General features: G+C 48.3%; 1 protein-coding gene across 15 annotated transcripts in view; it reads right to left on the bottom strand.

Moving 5' to 3' along the window:
- Positions 1–22,158, bottom strand: part of msi2b (musashi RNA-binding protein 2b) — a 474,084-nt gene that overhangs the window by 129,600 nt on the left and 322,326 nt on the right. For all 15 annotated transcript variants that reach the window (XM_068008413.1, XM_068008425.1, XM_068008411.1 and 12 more), the window contains one exon: positions 14,045–14,127. In XM_068008413.1, the coding sequence (XP_067864514.1) occupies positions 14,045–14,127 (83 nt within the window). The remainder of the gene's footprint in view (positions 1–14,044; positions 14,128–22,158) is intronic.

Here is a 22,158-nt window from a genome sequence, read left to right as displayed (position 1 = left end):
CCCCTTTCAGGATTCCTCCCCTAAATCGAGCAGCCCTGAACGGAGCCGGCGCCAGGCTTGCTGCCTGCAGGATGATCAGGTCTACCTGTGGCCTAACTGGCGATCCTTAAAGGGGCTGCTGGAGACTGCCACCAAAAAGGTACGTTTTTAAAAAAATACTAAGCTGAACGTGGTGCCAGGAGGAGTGCTCTTTCTCGGCTCCACAGCTGTCCCGAAGACTGTTGCCAGCCCCAGCTCAGATGCCTTCCGATTGACACCCCCCCCCTCTTTCTCCTGATCATCAACCTCAGCGCAACTCTTCCGATAGCCTCCCCCCATCTCAAGACCGACCCGAGGGATTCTGCCAGCGGCTCAAAATTGACGTTTCACCGGCCCGCTACCCGAGGACACGCAGCTCGCAGGTCTAACTTAAATGAGGCCTGAGGCCTATATCGAGTGGGCCTCGGGCCTACTCGCTCCGGCACAGGAATTGCCTCCTGAGACCTGTTCGTGCGTCGACACTATCCATTTTCACCTCCCCCACCACTCCCCGCCCCCCCCCAATTTTTTCTTTCATCCTCGGATCCGTGGATCACGCAGATTCACTCAGCAGTGCAGTCAACACCCCCGAGCAAAATGCTGTGTGTTGGTAAAATGCGGATCTTATTTTCACATCTTTCGTTTCTATTGTAAACTGGCATCGGTGAAGGATCTGGTTGACCTTACCGGTCACCCTACCGACCTCTCGAGCAGAAACTGGGCACTCGGGACGGCTCTGGGTTGGCAACAGACCACGGAAAAAAATGCCAGTCAACTTTCAGCCTCTGAGGAGCAGCCTGGCGTTCTTGAAGAGGGCTGAGTTGGTGGGAAACCATGGCAACGAGGAGGGATTTCTTCACTCAGAGGGTAGTGAATCTTTGGAATTCTCTACCCCAGAGGACTGTGGATGCTCAGTCGTTGAATATATTCAAGGCTGAGACTGATAGATTTTTGGACTCTAAGGGAATCAAGGGATATGGGGGTCGGGCGGGAGAGTGGAGTTGAGGTCGAAGATTAGCCATGATCTTATTAAATGGCGGAGAAGGCTCGAGGGGCCGTATTGCCTACTCCTGCTCCTATTTCTCATGTTCTTAATATTGCCAATCAACCTGCCACTCTGAGGAGCAGCTGGGCTTTTGGTGGGGGGTGGGGAGGGGGAAAGGGAAGGGGACCTGGGACTGGCAACAATATAGTTCAGATATTGGCAATATTGCCAGTCACCTCCTAGTCCCTCAACTTGAACTGGAGGGCTGGGATTGGCAGTATTAACGATGGAATGGGACTAATTGGGATAGCTCTTTCAAAGAGCCAGCACAGTCACGATGGGCCAAATGGCCTCCTTCTGTGCTGTATCATTCTGTATTCCCAGAAGCTACAAACAGGAGATAATGAGGAAAAGCAACACATCAAATGAAATTAAATTGGGTTTGTTTTTTGACAAACAGCTCAGGTAATGGGTCAACAAGTTTATTACGAGTTTTTATTTATAGACCTCTAAATCCATGCCTGCATTCAGCCCAAATCTGTACAGAACGTACAGTGATCCTGCTCATAAGGCTGGAACGTCTTAACAAAGCAGGGATTTAAGGTGAGATAGTTTGTGCCAGGCAAAGCTTGTAGGGGACCAATCAAGAGTGAAGCCATTACTGCAGCATGTGCCAATCTCTTGTTGCTGATGTGAAGTTGATTAGGTTCCATTGTAAATATAATGATACAAATTTTTACTGATCACCCCTACTACATAATTACATATATACATAAAATGTACAGCACAGAAACAGGCCATTCGGCCCAACTGGTCCATGCTGGTGTTTATGCTCCACTTGAGCCTCCTCCCACTCCTCTTCATCTCACCCTATCAGCACACCCTTCTATTCCTTTCTCTCCCTCGTGTGTTTATCCGGCTTCCCCTTAAATGCATCTCCGCTGTTCGCCTCAACCAACTCCCTCGTGGTAGCGAGTCCCACATTCTCACCACTCTCCGGGTAAAGAAATTTCTCCTGAGTTCCCCACTGGATTTATCAGTGACTCTTCTATTTATGGCCCCTAGTTCTGGTCTCTCTCCCCCACCCCCCCCCCCCCCCCCACCACAAGTGGAAACGTCGGGGTGGAGTTTCCGTCAGATCGCGCTGATTTCATCAGCGCAATCCGCCCGAACCTGCGCACGAGGTCGCGGAAACTCGATTTACGCTGGGCGCCAATTACGTCCAGTGGAACTCGAGTTTCCCCGATCTTTTGCGCTGAAGCTGGTCCCGCCCACAAAACTGGCCCTACCCCTGCCCCCCCCACCACCAAACAAAATAACGAGAAGGGTCTTCGAATTAAGCTCGTTTGCTTAGGCTCAGAGGCACTAGTTCTAGTTTTACATATTAAAAGAAAATTTAATTTACTAAGAAACTGACTAGTGTACGCCAATGAAAGTAGAAAATGGTTCAATATAGTTTCTCTAAGGCATTTTCAGTGATTTAAAATCAGGTTACTCACAGGTGGAGGACTGGACACTGATTAAAAATGCTTATTTTTGGTGAAAAACCCATTTTCAGCTGTATTAATCAAACTGCACCAGGTTACCGCTCTCAAATACATCAGGGAATATTTTTTATTGCAAAGAAAATACAATAAACGATTACACTCTGTTAAGCTGCTGGATTGCACTGGTTCATGGAAGATTTTACGTTTGTGATTATGCAAATGCATTTTGGCGGAAATTCGAACTGTAACCCAGCGGGTGCAATTACCGATTGCAAGCCAAAGCAGAAACTCTACCCCGTCTTCTCTACATCTCCCCTATCAAACCCCTTCATAATTTTAAAGACCTCTATCAGGTCACCCCTCAGCCTTCTCTTTTCTAGAGTAAAGAGCCCCAAGCCTGTTCAGCCTTTCCTGGTAAGTACATTCATGTACTTTTCTGACATTTCTTCTCCCACACAGCCTCCCTCCAGACCCTGATTCATGACAGGTTATGGTCCGAAACCCTAGACAAGTGGCCACTCTTCATTTACAAGTCTGGACATCTATACAATGACGGTCAGAAAGCTATTAAGGAATAGGAGCAGGAGTAGGCCACACGGCCCCTCGAGCCTGCTCCGCCATTCAATAAGATCATGGCTGATCTTCGACCTCAACTCCACTTTCCCGCCCGATCCCCATATCCCTTGATTCCTCTAGAGTCCAAAAATCTACCGATCTCAGCCTTGAATATACTCAACGACTGAGCATCCACAGCCCATGGGGTAGAGAATTCCAAAGATTCACAACCCTCTAAGTGAAGACATTTTTCCTCATCTCGGTCCGAAATGGGCGACCCCTTATCCTGAGACTGTGCCCCCTAGTTCTAGACTCTCCAGCCGGGGGGGAACAGCCTCTCAGCATCTGCCCTGTCAAACCCTCGAAGAATTTTGTACGTATCAATGAGATCACCTCTCATTCTTCTAAACTCCTGAGAATATAGACCCATTCTACTCAATCTCTCCTCATAGGACAACCCTCATCCTAGGAATCAATCTAAGTGAACCTTCGTTGCTATTCGACCATGGGGAGTATCACTGTTATGCCCGTTTTTCTCCTTGCCTGATGTCAATGCACAAGCACTTCCTCTGGATCTCTGACCCGTAGCTGATATCCCCCCCCCCCACATCCCCCAGCCCACGGGTACTGAGGCAAACCAAGTGACGTGTCAGGTAGCAATCCCCCAGCCTGTAAGCGACTCAGTGGCCAACAGACCTTGTTCCAAGCAACCCAATAGCTATTGGACCCCAGACTGTACGGACTGCAGCGGTTCAAGAAGGCGGCCCACCACCATCTTCTCAAGGGGCAACTAGGGACCGGCAATAAATGCCGGCCTTGTTAGTCAAGCCCATGTCCCGAGAATGAATTGTTTAAAAAGTCGCTAGAGGTTTGAAAGGATCGACAGAAACCATCTATCCAGCTCCTTTTGAAAGGAGATGCGGCATTAATCCCCTTTCTCCATGGTTACTGGCCATTGGGACAGGTTGACATGGTGGACTTGGCTCATTGACCTGATGACGACCCATCTCCTTCTCATGGTCCCGGGATCATGAGCTCCACACAAGTGAGGAATGACAGGTGCACCTGTCTATTTGTGGAGGCCCGTTTGCCTTTTTATTAAAAGGAGTTTCTCTTCTCTCCCCTGCCTTACATCATCCACGAGCGTCCTGACAACCCGCTCCCAGGCCTCCCTCGAACGCTGCGCTGAAACGAGCTGCTGGGAGCTCATCCCTCACCGACTCCTCCTCCAATTCCACTCCCTCGTCACCAGGAGAGCTTGATGAGCTTTGCACAATGTGATTCCACCCCGAAGCATCGCAAACATCTCGGCAGCTTTCCTTGTTAATGCTGAACGTGACCAGGACACTTCTGGAAACTTCCCTGTGGCAGCTGAGGCGTCCTTGTGCTTTGCCTGAGAAATCTGATATACATATTATAAAAAGTCACCTAATATAAATTTTATTAGGAGCTGACTCAAGTTACCGACTGATAAAAGCCAACTGACAACGGGGTGCTGACTCAGAAACACGTCAAAGGGTTAGTCGACATGTTCGACTTGCCTTTGGTCCATTGATAGGATTGTTGTGATAAGCTTGTTAAGCTGATAGTACTAAGTGCTCCTTTTCCGATACGATCTCTTCTCTCTCTCATCTTCCTAAATGCACTGTGTCCATTAAAATTCCTTTAGAAAGGGCTACATCAAGAGGCTGAACTCCCTCCAGTCTTAGCCAGATGGCCCGTGGGAGGAAAAACAGCGACCAATGGGAGGATGGACGCGCTCACCTCATGCGCCGTTCCTGGGGAGGCGAGATCCAGGCGGGTAGCTGTGGGATAGGCCACCTCATCCACTCGACCGTGTAAATAGAATCATACAGCACAGAAGGAGACCATTCAGCCCATCGTGCTATCCAACCAGTCCCACTTTCTCCCATCCCTGCTCTTTCCCCATAGCCCTGCAATTGTTTTTTTCCTTTTGAAGTACTTATCCAATTCCCTTTCGAAAGTTACTACCGACTCTGCTTCCGCCGTCCTTTCAGGCAGTGCGTTCCAGATCACAACTCGCTGCATAAAAAAAAATTCTCCTCATCTCCCCCTCTGGCTCTTTTGCCGATCACCGTAAATCTGTGTCCTCTGGTTACCGACCCTCCTGCCACTGGAAACAGTTTCTCCTTATTTACTCTGTCAAAACCCTTCACGATTTTAAACACCTCGATCAAATCTCCCCTTAACCTTCTCCGCTCTAAGGAGAACAACCCCAGCTTCTCCAGTCTCTCCACGTCACTGAAGTCCCGCATCCCTGGTGCCATTCTAGTAAATGAAGCAGGATATCCCTCAGAGCGGGCAGAGTGGAGAATAAAACTGAAAACCTCTCGGACCTTATTTCAGCAAAAAATGTTATTCCGATGATCTCAGCGGGCAAATGCACCAGGACTTCAAGGGATGCCCAGCTCAGCAGCAGCTGGTAACGGAAAGTCCTGCCCGGTCGGGTACACTTGGCGGCGGCTGCTGCAGAACTGAGCGCGTATCGGAATCTGTCGCGCTCCTGGAGCGCAAACATGGCGGTTCTCCCGGAGGCTACACACACACACACACACACACACACACACACTCCAAAACCAGACAGCGCTGCTCAGGAAAGAGAGTCTCTAGTTATCTCTTTCCAGAGGAGAATACTTGGTGGAAATTTAAAAGTGGAGCCTCCTGTTTTAAAACGATTTCTAGGTCAAAAAAAAAAGAGATCGAGAACAAACCACTTCATTTCTTTATTCTTTCACAAAGGTAAAAAAAAAGACTCCTCTTTATTTTTTAACAAATCGTTTGTTCATTCCTTTCTCTCTCAGACACTTTCAATTTCCATTTTCAGCTTGCTAAAGGTCACAGATGGAAAGCCCCAAATAGAGCAGGGGAAAGATTTTTCATTCGCACCATTTGATGTTGTTAGCAACCAGGTCCCTTCACTACCTTTGTGCTGCAGAATTTACAAGCCAAATACGCAGGCTGGATTGTTGCAAACAGCGCCTGGAAGATTGCTTTGATCTTATCTGCACCAAAAGCTCTATTACCAGATAGAAACCCAATAAATAAGTAGGACAAGCATGTTCCTCTCGTTATGTATATATTTAACTGTTCATCTTAGTTGCTAAGCTACGTTGACAAAGAACCTGGAATGTTTTAATTGGCAATAATGTTGCAATTGGTTTTCCCATTACAGTGAAAATGAAAGATGGGCTTGAAGTGGGAAATCAATAATGTCGAGGAGGTTGGGTGGGGGCGCAGGAGAGGTGCTGCATGTTGGGAGGTTACTGTCAGAAATTTCGAAGGAATGATCCCGTTGGGAATAAGGGAACGCACAGCAAATGCGATGCTGGTGTTTGTGTGTCTTTCCCCATTCCCAATCCCAGCCCTCTCTCTTCCAAGCAGGGAGGGCACTCTGGGCAGTTATTTGTATCCATGTGATTTATATCAATTAGTGTTAATTGTATTCAGGTGGTGAGTATTCAAATGGGGACTCTCTTGTATCCATTGACCAGAAACTTAACTGGACCAGCCATATACATACTGTGGCTACAAGAGCAGGTCAGAGGCTGGGTATTCTGCGGCGAGTGGCTCACCAAAGCCTTTCCACCATCTACAAGGCACAAGTCAGGAGTGTGATGGAATACTCTCCACTTGCCTGGATGAGTGCAGCTCCAACAACACTCAAGAAGCTCGACACCATCCAAGATAAAGCAGCCCGCTTGATTGGCACCCCATCCACCACCCTAAACGTTCACTCCCTTCACCACCGGCGCACCGTGGCTGCAGTGTGTACCATCCACAGGATGCACTGCAGCAACTCGCCAAGGCTTCTTCGACAGCACCTCCCAAACCCGCGACCTCTACCACCTAGAAGGACAAGAGCAGCAGGCACATGGGAACAACACCACCTGCACGTTCCCCTCCAAGTCACACACCATCCCGACTTGGAAATATATCGCCGTTCCTTCATCGTCGCTGGGTCAAAATCCTGGAACTCCCTTCCTAACAGCACTGTGGGAGAACCTTCACCCCACGGACTGCAGCGGTTCAAGAAGGCGGCTCACCACCACCTTCTCAAGGGCAATTAGGAATGGGCAATAAATGCCGGCCTCGCCAGCGACGCCCACATCCCATGAACGAATAAAAAAAAACAAGAGAGCTGATCTAGGGTGTGGTGTGTGTAATGTGGAGCTCTGTGAATAAAGGCTTGGAAGCAACTGAGGACCAGGCTCTAGTACTCTATCCTTCAACACCGGGCTATCCCATCTATAACATGGGCTGCCACTTCCTCCATGGCAACCGCCAATAGTGTCACATCATTGGCTGACAGCAGGCGGGCTCCCGCAGAGCGAGGCCAATCTCACGAGGACGCCCAGGGGGAGGTTTAACGGATGCGAAACTCCAGAGATGGAATTTCGCGCTTCGGAGGGCGCGTATCAGGAAATCAGGCACGGAGGTCAGCCCCGCCTCACCCAAAGGATTCTCCATCCGTTAGGGGTCCAGTGACCTCAATGCCTGAATTCGCGATATGGGCTCCTGGCTCACCAGATAACAGGAATTAGCCCATCTTCGTTTGGTCAAGAGCAATTAAAGGGCAATGGAACAGAGATTTACTAACTGCCTGATCTTTATCTGTGGTGAATGCGCGGCTCAAACATGGAGCAGGGGTCCCTTTAAAGAAGTTTTACCCCATTTTGATCCTGGACTTTCAGGTTTCACAGGATGTGCAGGAAACTGGAATTGCTCTTGAAAACACTCATTCATGTCCTGCCCATCCTTATCTAAAAGCGAGTGTTTCTATTCAATCGTTTCTCTGCCATCATGTCGTTCCCTGCATTTCCTCTTCATCTTCCTTTCCCCTGTTCCACGAATAATATTCCCGCAATGTAACACTCCCCAAAATGTTCGAGAGAGGTGGAAAAGCTCGTACAAGGCTCCTCAGGTCGTTAACAGATGCCTCGAGTATGGTGTGAGTTCGGTTAAAAAAAGCAGCAGTGAGAAACTGCGAGACAAAAACTCACCGACAGCAAACGTCTCTTAAAGGGGCCCCGTTATCAGTGAACATCTCTTAAAGGGGGGGGGGGGGGGGGGGTAGTGGCCTGTCAATCGGGGGAACCTTTTGCCACTCCCTTCAGGGGAATGTGGACTAACAGCAACATATGGAGCAAGCAGTTGCCAGAGGCGCAGGCAAAGTGGAAAGAAACGAGATGAGGAGGGGAACGTGAAAGAGAAGGACGGCTGTAAAAGGAGACATCTGTGATGAGGAAAGAGAGGGGGCCGGTCCAACTGAAGCTCGGTGCCGGGACATCGCAGGACAACAGCACTTTTCCCACTCAATAAAACGGGTCCTTTCAGCTTCAAAGCTTCCCTGTGTCCAAACAATCCAGAATGCAGGCACAGCCTTTGCATTACAAAGTCTGGTCGTGTTGGAGAAGGGTGATGAACCTAAGCCTTTTGAAGCTCTATTCTACAGACATGCACACAGATCACCATCAACAAACCATCTATTCATCATTACCAGCGTTACCATCTCTATCCATAGTTGTCACTGGATTTATTAAGTGTATCGGATTCAACTGGCCATAGTCATAGGAACAGCAGGAGGCCATTCAGCCCCTCGAGCCTGTTCCGCCATTCAATTAGATCATGGCTGATCTGTGTCTTAACTCCATCTACCCACCGTGGTTCTGTAACCCTTAATACCCTCGCCTAACAAAAATAGTCCTCAGCGCACGTAGCCCGGATTTGCTTCAACAGTTTCCCCTTTGAATAAGCTGCTGACAAGGTACGCACAGGTGCAGCTGACACCAAGGACAGAAGCACTGGATAGAACGACCGGATCTACCCTGCAACCTTCCGTCAGTGAGTCTTAAAGAGATATTCACCCGCTATCTCCCGTGTGCACCTTGCTGGGACTCCGTTCTCTCTGTGCGCGCGCGCGCACACACACACACACACACACACACACACTCAGAACCTCTCTCCTGCCTCCTGCTGATCACAAAGCCTTCACCCACACCCACCGACGATGGCAGGGGAACCAGACACAGAATCCAGGGGAGGCTGAACGAGAGGAAAGGAAGTAGCAGAGACAGAGAGTGCGAGCGACTAAAAGAGTAACGCGGAGGAGCAAAGCAATGAATGGGAAGAAGAATCAGAGAGCTAACAGCTGGGGTGGGGGCGGGGGGAACAGACAATGATTAATATATTAATACACTTTATAAAATTGCCCATCAATGTGGCACTTAGGTTTTGGGAGGGCTGTAATGTGGAGTCTGAGCATTGCTGTGGGGGTGTGTTTCACCAGGAGCACAGGCTGCACTGTGTTAATATTCGCACTGTGGATTTTGTACGATGCCCTGAAAAGCCTCTTTGAATCACGTAACATATCAAACGCATAATAATGAGCTTCCGAGTGTGTGGCTGAGGGGCGTAAGATGGAAGCTACCTGCTGCACTACCGTCGCCATTAACATCCCGCGGGGAGGCCCGAGCTGGGCATTTTCTAATTGCCTCATTGGATTTTACTTTTAACTTGCAATAAAAAAAATCACATCAAATGATGTCCCTTCAAAAAAACATATGGTCACATCCCTTCCGACTAATGTTTGAAAAGATGAAGCTCCTATTTTTATTACCGGCAGCATACACTAGAGGCCGAAGGCTTGGCTGAGGCTTGGTCCAGGGGCTACGATGCTCTCAGGCTTATACATTCTCTATTGAAGCGATGAACAGATGCGACAGGTCACTTTAACTGACAGCCTTGTTTCCCTCCCATTCCCTTTCCGCCTCTGTTCTGGGCAGGGTATCAGAGATGAATAACAGGGCACAGTCTGCACCAGTGGAACCCTCAACCAATAGCTCTAAAAACAGATTATCCCGTCATTATCGCGTTGCTGTTTGTGGGATCTTGCTGTGCGCAAATTGGCTGCCGCGTTTCCTACATTACAACAGTGACTACACTTCAAAAGTACTTAATTGGCTGTAAAGCGCTTTGGGATGTCCAGAGGTCGTGAAAGGCGCTATATAAATGCAAGTCTTTCTTCTTTCTTTCAACGCAGGGGTATGAGTACCAGCGCAGATTCAGACCAAAGCAAATCCTGATCAGTTTATTTATTTAAATATTTTTTTGTTTCTACATTACCATTTTAAAAAGGGATTAAGCACAAACAGAGAGATCCCATCCGGTTCACCTCTGAAGATATTTCTCGCCTGCCCCACGCTGGCTTCAAATCTAACTAATTTAAGGCAGGGATGGGGGCACGGTCCACAGGCCATGTAATACCAAGAGCCTGAAGAGAGACTGTTTCGTGTTTGAGGGAAGGGGAGAAATTTCTGAACGTGATCAGGCTACGTGTTGGTGCTTTGAGTACAATCTGGTTCAGACAGGCAGTCAGGCAGGCCAACTCTGTACATTTTCAAAAGGAACAAATTTGAACAGTCATGGGAAGATAGGAACAGGAGTCGGCCATTTAGCCCCTCGAGCCTGTTCCGCCATTCAATTAGATCATGGCTGATCTGTGACCTAACTCCATACACCTGCCTTAGCCCCATATCCCTTAATACCTTTGGTTACCAAAAATCTATCAATCTCAGATTTAAAATTAACAATTGAGCTAGCATCAACTGCCATTTGCGGAAGAGAGTTCCAAACTTCCACCACCCTTTGTGTGTAGAAGTGTTTCCTAACTTCACTCCTGAAAGTCCTGGCTCTAATTTTTAGGCCATGTCCCCTAGTCCTGGACTCCCCAACCAGCGGAAATAGTTTCTCTCCATCTACCCAATCAGATCCCCTTAATATCTTGAAAACGTCGATCAAATCACCCCTTAATCTTCTAAATTTCAGAGAACGCAACCCTAGTTGTGTAATCTCTCCTCGTAATTTAACCCTTGGAGTCCGGGTATCATTCTAGTAAATCTACGCTGCACTGGGTCAAAATCCTGGAACTCCCATCCTAACAGCACTGTGGGAGAACCGTCACCACACGGACTGCAGCGGTTCAAGAAGGCGGCTCACCATCACCTTCTCGAGGGCAATTAGGGATGGGCAATAAATGCCGGCCTCGCCAGCGACGCCCACATCCCGCGAACGAATAAAAAAAAACTCCTCCCTCCAAGGCCAATATATCCTTCCTAAGATGCAGTGCCCAGAACTGAACACAGTCCTCCAGGTGTGGTCTAACCAGGGTTTTGTATAGCTGTAGCATAACTTCTACCCCCTTGTATTCTAGATATAAAGGCCAGCATTCCATTAGCCTTTCTGATTATTTTCTGTAACTGTCCATGACATTTTAATGTACATTTTCTATGTATACGGACCCCCAAGTCTCTTTGGACCTCCACTGTTCCGAGCTTTTCACCATTTCGAAAGTACTCTGATCTCTCCTTTTTAGGTCCAAAGTGGATGACCTCACACTTGCCTACACTGAAATCCATTTGCCACAGTTGGCTGATTTTCCCGATTGGACAATGCCAGCGAGGAGCTGCGCCCGCAGGGAGGGCAGGTCGGGAGATCATGAGCCCGCAGCCCCCCCCATTTCCCGGTCCGTTATTTCCCAGACCAGTTCTCCCCTCACAGCACCGCTCCTCACAGGCACGATCAGCCCAATATTGTGCCCAAGATTGTACCTACCGTGAGCCGGTTTGGATCCTGAACTCGTTGGCCTAGAATTCGGGACCTGCGCCGGAATGGGTCGGCCTGAGGCAGACCCGATATTGAGCCTCGGGCCTCATTTAATGGAGACCGGCGAGCTGCAGATGCCTGCTGGGCAACCCCAGGCAGCTCGCGAGCGAGTCGATCTTGGATTTCAGCCCAATGAGTTGCCGGTTTCAGGCCCCCTAAGAATGCTTGTTTCAAACCCTGGGCGTCTCTTTTTCTGCCTTTACCAATATGGCGGGTGGCGCACTTCCAGCATGGTCTGTGCTGCCCACCATTTTGGGCGCTTAGGCACCCGTTTTGCGCCTGTAAATTGTTATGCCTGCAAAAACCAATTTTTAGGCGTGTGTGCTGCACCCATACTCTTGGGGCAGAAAACCCCCTCAGTACTATTCACATCTCTTGCTGTTACACTGATACTTATAAATCTTCCCCTTTACTAAGCTCATTAGCACTGGGTCTAAACCTGGAGTAAAAAGGCTCATTTTGTCCGTGCATCTCTGCAACTGAGGAGAAATGTCCGAGATCATTATTGGTTTACATCTAATGTACAGCACAGATACAGGCCATTCAGCCTAACAGGTCTATGCCGGTTTATGCTCCACACGAGCCTCTTCCCACCCTACTTCATCGCACCCCATCAGCATATCCTTCTACTCCTTTCTCCCTCATGTGTTTATCTAGTTTCCCCTTAAATGCATCTATGCTATTTGCCTGAACTACTCCTTGTGGAAGCAAGTTCCACATTCTCACCACTCTCTAGGTAAAGAGGTTTCTCCTGAGTTCCTTATTGGGTTTAACAAGGCCTTAATGTGTTAAACCAGTCTTCTTTGCTCTAGCCCCATTTCATAATCTTTTTTTGGTGAGTAGAGACACTCAGGGTGGTGATGGGTAACTATGGTCCCATCTATTGGTAACTTCAAATCACCCAATCATCGTCCAATCTGTTGGTAACTTCTCCCAACAGTGCTTTGCAGCCAACATTTTTTAAGTGGGGTCACTGTTGTAATGTAAGAAATGAGGCAGCCGATTTGTGCACAGCAAGATCCCACAAACAACAATGAGATAATAACCAAAATAATCTGTTTTTAAGTGATGTCGGTTGAGGGATAAAATATTGGCCAGGACACCGGGGAGAACTCCCCTGCTGTTCTTCGAAATAGCGGCCGTGGGATCTTTCACGTCCACCCGAGAGGGCAGATGGGGCCTCGGTTTAACGTCTCATCTAAAAGACGGCACCTCCGACAGCGCAGCACTCCCTCGGTACTGCACTGGGAGTGACGGCCTAGGTTACTTGCTGAAGCCTCAATGGGAGAAGCGAGCGGGGAATCGGGCGCGGAAGTCAGCTCGCCCAGCGAAAATCAGGAGAGCGGCCTCCCCCTTCTTGTCAAGCGTGGTTCCACAACCGGGTCCTTGGCCTCTCCACCGTTACCCTCTGGCGCCAGGTCCAGCGCGGGTTAAATGCGGAGAGTTGCCGCTCCCTCCTCGCACTGCCAGCAACCGCGTGACTTTTGCCCCTTCCCCTTTCCACTCCTCTCACCCCCCCCCCCCCCACCTCAGTAAAGCGGCCCCTACTGCACCAGTGTGATTACCAATTTAGCGCTAATTAGTGGTGAATTCTGGGCAGCCCTGCTCCGTGAGCCTGTGTGCCAGCCAGACCCCGCACCTCATCAGGCTTCTACAAGAAGTCACGTTTTCTTACTAAATTATAGAGGTGAGAAGAAGTAAATCGGGGTGGAACACCGTTTAAAAGGATCACGCACTGACTTAAATGGAAAGGGCAGAGATCTGAGCCGAGCTCTAGAGGCTGCAGGATAATAAGCTTGATAAATGTTTCATAAACAGAGCATTTCTGAGGTCAACAATTGCTCCCTTGTCCTGCATTTCAATTACTTCTTACAAATAAACGCTGTTGAATGTAGTTTTTGTTGTTAGGGCGTTCACTCTATTTTCTTCCCCATTAGTTCTTTGCTGACGTAACAACAGCCGTGGCATTTCAAAGTCGTTCCATGTACTTTCAACCCTCATTGCTGCCCCTTCCCTATGTGTGTGTGTGTGTGTGTGTGTGTGTGTGTGTGTGAGAGTGAGTGTGAGTGTGAGAGTGAGTGAGTGAGAACATCTAGCCCCCACCAAGCACCTCCTCCTGGATGTTCTACGTAAAGTCATGCCACATCTCTCAACATTTTTGGTCCTCGAACAGGACTCGTGTGAGGGGGGGAAGGGGGGTGGGGAGTGGTGGGGGGGGGGGGGGACGGGGGGGTGGGGATTGGTGGGGGAAGGGGGATGGGGGGGTGGGGATTGGCGGGGGTGGGGGGTTCCTCCAAACCCAGCCACAGTCACTTACCATTTTATTATTGATTTCGTGGAAATGGATTTCACAGACTTTTTCAACAACTTCTTCATTTTCAAAAGTTACAAAGCCAAATCCTGAAAGAAAAACAGGAGAGGAAAGGAATGTTAGCTGCCGCCATTTAATGAAGACCACCCAGGTTTGCTGGCCCTCTCCACTGGGCACCAGCGCAGAAACACAGATCAGGCACATTCTAAGGGGATCTACACCCAGCCAATAATCTCCATCCGCTCAAGAGCACTAATTAGTCTCCCAAGAACTATTAACCTATAACAAATGCTAGGAATGTGCAAACAGTAGGCAACAACTGTCATTGTGTGTCTTCATAGGGCTCTGTCTGAGTGCAATAATTGGCTTGTCCATCTCTCTTATTCCCACCACCCCATCCCCTTCCGTGTTCCCACAGAAGCAGCTCACAGACACGGCTGCATATAGTGACACCGCTATTCCCAGCCAGAATAGAGATGATTGGATAATTCCCCTGTCAAGTGACTGGGATTGATTTTATGCATATAACTTGTATGCAATTATCCTCCACTCACTGAATTTTTGCTGGAGAAGTCACCCTACTTTTATCGAGAGACGTAATCAACTTGCTTCGGTCATTTCTGTTTGCTGTAGTTTGTGGAGACTCTTTTTAATTAGACTCTGTAGATGGTTTGCTGTAGTTCGTGGAGACTCTTTTTAAATAGACTCTGTAGACTATTTGCTGTAGTTCGTGGAGACTCTTTTTAAATAGACTCTATAGCCGGTTTGCTGTACTGCACTGTTCAAATAGACTCTGTTTGCTGTAAAATAGACTGTTTGCTGTGAGTCCTGCCGTATGTCCCGCCCCGCCCCGCTTCCAACTCATTGGCTGACACAGTGGTGTCAATAGACACTCTGCACAGACACACAGGGGCTCTTCTAATTCTTATCAATAACCCCCAGCAATGCAGCTGTGTAACCAGCAGCACTGATGTGCTCTTAAAACCGACTGGACTGGTCAAGTGAGCTTATTCTACCCCCCCCCCCCCCACAACAGGGGTTAAAAGACAAAATGGCGGCTGGGGCGAGAGAGGCAGACATCTTACAGGACAGTGTCCAGAACATGGCCGACGGACCACTTCAGACCCTCAAGCCTTGCTAATCTGGCCCATGAAGACCAAGGCCAATCATTTCTAGCTGTGTTTACACTTCTTTGCTTGCTGGTTTGCTCTGTTTAAATTGCCTGGGCCTGGAGTTTGGGGAAGAGCTATTCTAAGCATCTGCTCCCTCATTGGTGGGTATATCCTAAATCAGCCACCTGAGATACACGTAAATTATTGGGGACGTAAATGTTGTATGTTGCCTGTGAGACTCCGTGATATTCACATAAGCAGCTCATGAAGACAAGAAGCTTAGACATTCCTACTCTACGGGCCGCCATTTCCTTGTTTTCATATGAAAAGAACGTGCATTTACAAAGCGCCTTTCATGACCTCCGGACATCCCAAATCACCTTACAGCCAATGAAGTACTTTTAAAGTGTAGTCACTGTTGTAAGGTAAGAGCATTGAGGCAAATGTAAGATTTTAAACGGTACGAACGGGTGAACTTTCAAAGCCCCACGAGTCTCTTCTTCAAATTAAATCAATAAGGAGGTCAGAGAGACCTGCCTGACCACGAGAGCTCGGTGGTCTCCAAGGGACCGTCCACAATGATGATCCTTTTCACAAAAATAACTCTACGCTTAGCCCCTCCCTTGCAAAAAAACACATCGGGAAAAACAATACAATTAAAAATGTACAACAGAGCATTGAACCCAGAGCCAACTAATCTTTGCACCCCTGCAATAATGAAAGAAATTAGGGATGGTCCCTAAGATACTGCCTAACAGCTGGTGCAGGAGCACAGTGGCTGCAGTGGGGTTTAGTGCCATTTTGGTTTTCTCGTGGGATAAGAAATTAGTTGCCCCCTCTTACAGTGGGATGATGATACAGGCTAAACACCCACATCAGGACAACACCAATCTAGACCATCCTTTTAAGCCACCTTGAAGACTTGGTTCCAAATTCCACCATCCTTTAAAGATACTGACTCCGCACCTCGCTACCCTCCATGGGTGCCTGGCTCACTGTCTCCAACAGCTCCACAGGATTCCACGTTCAACCAGCTTTTGCTGGGCTGTGGTGAATGAAGGCTGGCGATGGCAATAGGTCACGGTGTGATGGGCTGCCCGGCCCCGGCCAGCTATGGCTTTGGTTTTTTTTTTTGGCCAATCTGCCCCTTTTTGGGAAGCGAGCATTTATAGAGCAGTCTTTAAGCATAAAGAACGGCCCGAGGCACTTTACGGATAAAGTGTAGGGGGAACGGATGGTGAGCCAGGAAGGCTTGGTCAGGAAGGCAGGGTTTTGAGGAGGTTTTTTTTTTAAAAGATGGAGTAGTAGAAAGAGATGGAGAGATTTAGGGAGGGAGCTTTTGTGAGTAGGATCGAGGTAACTGAGTGTGAAGGGGTTGGGGGGAGGAAGAGGATACCCAGAAGGCAGGAGTCAGAGGAACGGAATGTTTGGAAAGAGATGGCAAAGATTGTCTGCAGTCAGGCCATGGGGGAACAAGTATCCTGAACTGGGATATGGGGAGCCAGTGTTAACCAGTGAGAATGGGGATTGATGGGCGAGTGTTGGAACTTAGTGTGGGGCTGGATATAGTCGGCAGGGCTTTGGATCAGTTGGACTTTATCGGAGGTGGAGGATGGGAAAGTGTTAACAGTACTCAAGTCTGGAAGCGACAAAGGCATGTGTAGAACATCACACACACAAACACTTTATTAGCAGCAGAATGGTGAGTTACATGATACAATGCCCCTGTCCTTGTAAATCAGCAAATTCTCCAGCTCACCATGAGCAATGTCATGGGAAGTCCATTGGTTTAAAAGAATCTATTCCCACCGCCATTTTGCGCTGTGCTCAATGGACACCCTATGATAGTAATTTCTGCACTACCATGTTACAATCGCCTCACTGTCTCCCCCTCCTCTTGTGGGGCAAGAGTGGGTTAACTGCAGCTTGTGCTACTTTAACACCGCCCCTGTAACATGTTTATTTTAAATGGGTTAACAACCGTGTCAAAACAGCGCAGACGGGAACTTAATTTGAGTGCATTAGCCAGTCGGCTAAAAATAGCAAACAGGAAATTAAACCCACATCTGAGCTATCGTTGGGGCCCGAGCGCCTGGGCTCGCTGACAAAAGGGGATGTGGTTCCTTTAAACACGGCCGGGATTGTCCTGACAGGTTTCCGATGAGTGGACGTCTTTTGGCAATCGGTGCGCCGCCTAACAAAGGCCCCACTGAGGATCGCACCGAGCTTCCAGTAATGCCGGGCTGCAGTGCACATTCTCAGCTCTGATGCATCACCAAGCCGTACAGTGAGGCTTCACTAAGTGCTCAACAGATGAGCTAAACATAGCATTTTTTTTACACGACATTTCCCGCACGCTGCATAATTACATTTAATTATAACTGCACGCACTTAAGGGCACATTACAGCTTCTAAAGACAGAACAGAGATTAACCTCTTAGGTTATGTTTTAAACGTGTTGTTATCAACAGAGTATTATTGGAAATGAATATGCTTTATGGACTGTGAATGTGTCCCGTGTCCCTTCAGGCCTCAAATGCCTTTCTCTGATGCTTGACTGGATAAATTCAGACGCTGGGGTAGAAACTGGATCTCATTGCGCCCATTTTATGTTCGTGAAATGGCGGCAAAGCGGCCCAATTTCGGGGACCGACGTCCTGTGCCCCAAGAGCACCTGGGAAACATCCCACCAGAAATTGGATTGGGTCGTTTTTCGGGCAGCAGCCGACATCAGGCGTTAGACCTCTTACATATGTGATGCCCCCACCCCCCTCCCCCCACGGCCCAGAAGCCCTGCTGACATCACTTTTTAGGCTCACAAGGGAAAAATGGCCATTTACGCAAAGTACAAGAGGGACTGGACCAAAGGGAAGAGTCAGGTCCTTCAGGGAAGGAAGAAAGAAAATTGGAATAAAATAAATCAAGAGTCTTACAAATTTCCCAGTGGATGTCACGAGTGGAGATATGTGGAAAGAGCTGAATGTGTGTGTGCACACATCAATACGAAAGGCAGAACGAACTTGCATTGATATAGCATCTTTCACGTCCTTAGGATGGCCCAAATCACACTGCAGCCAATGAATGACTTTTGCAGTGAAGTCACCATTAATTTGTAGGTGATTAGCGCAAAGCAAGGTCCCACAAACATCAATGAGGTAAATGACCAGTTAATCTCTTTCGGGTTGGTTGGTTGAAGGAGGAAGGTTGAAGGAGGAAGGTTGTCCAGGACACCAGGAGAACTCCCGGCTCTTCACTGAATAATGCCATGGGATAGTTTACGTCCTGCTTTAACGTCTCACTCGAAAGTCGGCACCTCCGACAGTGCAGCATTCCCTCAGTACTGCACTGGAGAGTCAACTTATGTTATGTGCTCAAGTCCTGGAGTGGGGCTTGAACCAAGACCTTCTGACTCGAGGGGCAGAGTCCTATTAGGTATCTACCCAGCTGTCATGTAACGCAGCTTTAAAAGAAATACATTTAAAATATTTTCTTTTATTCATTCTGGGGATGTGGCTGTCGCTGGCAAGGCCGGTATTTATTGCCCATCCCTCGTTGCCCTTTGAGAATGCGGTGGTGGGCCTTCTCTTTTCCAGCTCAAATTCTAATACACCATGGAAATAAACCTTGGTTAACATTGGCATTCGTGGATCTTAAAGGCAGTGTGGTTTTATCTTCTAGAACTCTCGCACGCCACAGATGATTTATAAAACCTTTCGACGATTTTCCCTCGACCCGTCGTGTCAGTCCTAGACAGAACACTTGAAATGCCACCTCAATCTGAACCATGAGGGAACATGTTATAAAAAAAAATTGAAATGAAGACCTCGATCTATTGGTGTAATCATGAGGACACCCATAGTGGAATAGCTTACACTGCAGCACTGTACACAGGCACGGGCTAGAGAGGAACATACTACTGTTACAAGTTAGGGTTTGATGTGGAGATGCCGGTGATGGACTGGGGTTGACAATTGTAAACAATTTTACAACACCAAGTTATAGTCCAACGATTTTTATTTGAAATCTACAAGCTTTCGGAGGCTTCCTCCGTCCTCAGGTAAATGTCAGGAACTCCTTGAAGCCTACGCATTTATACATCACAGAACAATACATGGTGTTTACAGACTGCCCCTGCAACTGCCCGTTGCCAAGGCAATCACCGTGTTCAGACAGAGAGGTGTCACCTACAGAACCCCCAAATACACATTCAACAAAAAAACAAACAGTTAGGGTTTGATAGGGGAGACGTAGGGAAAATGTTTCCACTTATGGGGGGAGTCCAAAACTAGAGGTCATAAATATAAGATAGTCGCTAATAAATCCAATAGGGAATTCAGGAGAAACTTCTTTACCCAAAAAGAAGAAAGAATGTGGAACTCACTACCACATGGAGTAGTTGAGGTGAATACCATTGATACATTTAAGGGGAAGCTGGATAAGTACACGAAGGTTCACTCGGCTAATCCCGGGGATGAGGGGGCGGATGTATGAGGAGAGGTTGAGTAGATTAGGACTCTACTCATTGGAGTTCAGAAGAATGAGAGGCGATCTTATTGAAACATATAAGATTGTGAAGGGGCTTGATCGGGTGGATGCGGTAAGGATGTTCCCAAGGATGGGTGAAACTAGAACTAGGGGGCATAATCTTAGAATAAGGGGCTGCTCTTTCAAAACTGAGATGAGGAGAAACTTCTTCACTCAGAGGGTAGTAGGTCTGTAGAATTTGCTGCCTGCCCCAGGAAGCTGTGGAAGCTACATCATTAAATAAATTTAAAACAGAAATCGACAGTTTCCTAGAAGTAAAGGGAATTAGGGGTTACGGAGAGCGGGCAGGAAATTGGACATGAATTTAGATTTGAGGTTAGGGTCAGATCAGCCATGATCTTATTGAATGGCGGAGCAGGCTCGAGGGGCCGATTGGCCTACTCCTGCTCCTATTTCTTATGAGGTAGAAAGGAATGGAAGGATATAATGATAGGGTGAGATGAAGTAGTGGGGAATGGGGATCATGTGGAGTATAAACACCGGCATAGACCAGTTGGGCTGAATGGCCTGTGCTGTATATTCTGTGTAACTCGATGAAATTCAGCATTTTGAATGTCTTATTATTCACAGGCCTCAAAGGCATTGATCGCCTCAGGCCCGGAGCTGAGAAAGTGCGCAGTCAAACTAATCCCCCTCCCCGTGGTAACAGCAGGCCTGGTCCACTCCTCTTTTACTTCCCGCCTCCACCTCCTCTCTATCTTCCGACCCCACAGTGAGCAAACCCTGAAGGTCAGATCACTTCCTTTCTTCCTGAATGGCTTCCTCGACACCCCATTGAAACCCTCCCCCCCCCCCCCATTAAAAGCGGGGAGCGTCTGATCTTGCTCTCCCTGCAGTTCCTGCTGGCAATTGCTGACACACAAAGAGAACATTTGGGTCAGTTTAGTGCTCGGCAGCAACGTGCTGCTGGCCTGTCAGTCGTATTTATTTCATTCAGTTCAGGCTGTGCCAGATCCTCTCACACACCAGGCCTACTACTGATTAGGAATTAATGAAAACCCTCACAATCCCCATAACCTTCCTTTGCCAACTGCGAGCTCTTGCTTTTAATGAGCACCAAATAATATGGTGCACAAACCAAAAACAAAAGGATAATCAAAATACACTGAAGCTGTACCAAAACTCTGCTGCCCGTATCCTAACCCGAAACCAAATCTCGTTCACCCATCACCCCAGTGCTCGCTGACCTCCATCGGCTCCCGGTCCAGCAACGCCTCGATTTTAAAATTCTCATCCTCGCTTTTCAAATCTCTCCATGGCCTCGCCACTCCCCATCTCTGTGACCTCCTCCAGCCCTACAACCCTCCGAGATCTCTGCGCTCCTCCAATTCTGGCCTCTTGCGCATCCCCGATTTTAAACGCTCCACCATTGGCGGTTGTGCCTTCAGTTATCGAGGCCCTAAGCTCTGGAATTCCCTCCCTAAACCCTTCCGCCTCTCTACCTCTTGCTCCTCCTTTAAGACGCTCCTTAAAATCTACCACTTTGACCAAGCTTTCGATCATCTGTCCTAATATCTCTCGTGGCTCGGTTCCAAATTTTGTTTGATAATCACTCCTGTGAAGCGCCTTGGGGCGTTTTACTACGTTAAAGGTGCTTTAAAAATGCAAGTTGTTGTTGTTCAGATTCTCTAATAAACAAAGCAACGTGCAGAGTCCGCAGTGCTGACTCTCCCCCCTCGGGAGTCCCTTCAAAGTGACTTCCTACTTAAAGCGAGACCCAGCGATGTACCGCTGGCTCTCGGGTCCTCACACGGTTCGACAGTAGACTTGCCCGGATTCACCGCGGCCGGTCTCCGGAAAGGCCCAGGAGACCGGCGGCAACAGTGCGACCCTTCACCCCGGCGTTCAAACAGCTGTCCAGTCGCTGCGCAGCAGTTTGGCATCGACAGTCCAGCCAAAGGTAATAAAGTCAATGTTTGTGACAACTGCTTCCCGTCCTGTTGGCTAATGAACTCCTGTACCTCCATTAACGAGCTGATGATTTTATTGGCCTGTTGGGATTGCTCATACTTCTTTGTATAAAAACCTTTTTTTGTTGTTGTATCTGTGGGGGCGGGGTGATTAACAGGTGGCTTTCAGCGCCCATAAAGGGACCAAGATTCGACCTGGAACAGTCAGCCCCTTTCTCTGCCAGTGAGCTCAGGCACTAAGCAGGGGACAGGGTAGTGGTTGTTGGAGGCCAATCATCTCAGCCCCAGGACATTGCTGCAGGAGTTCCTCAGGGCAGTGTCCCAGGCCCAACCATCTTCAGCTGCTTCATCAATGACCTTCCCTCCATCATAAGGTCAGAAATGGGGATGTTCGCTGATGATTGCACAGTGTTCAGTTCCATTCGCAACCCCTCGGATAACGAAGCAGTCCGAGCCCGCATGCAGCAAGACCTGGACAACATCCAGGCTTGGGCTGATAAGTGGCAAATAACATTCGTGCCAGACAAGTGCCAGGCAATGACCATCTCCAACA

The sequence above is a fragment of the Heptranchias perlo genome, chromosome 28 (assembly GCF_035084215.1).
Source record: "Heptranchias perlo isolate sHepPer1 chromosome 28, sHepPer1.hap1, whole genome shotgun sequence".
Lineage (NCBI taxonomy): Eukaryota > Metazoa > Chordata > Chondrichthyes > Hexanchiformes > Hexanchidae > Heptranchias > Heptranchias perlo.
This window is presented reverse-complemented; position numbering and strand designations above follow the sequence as displayed.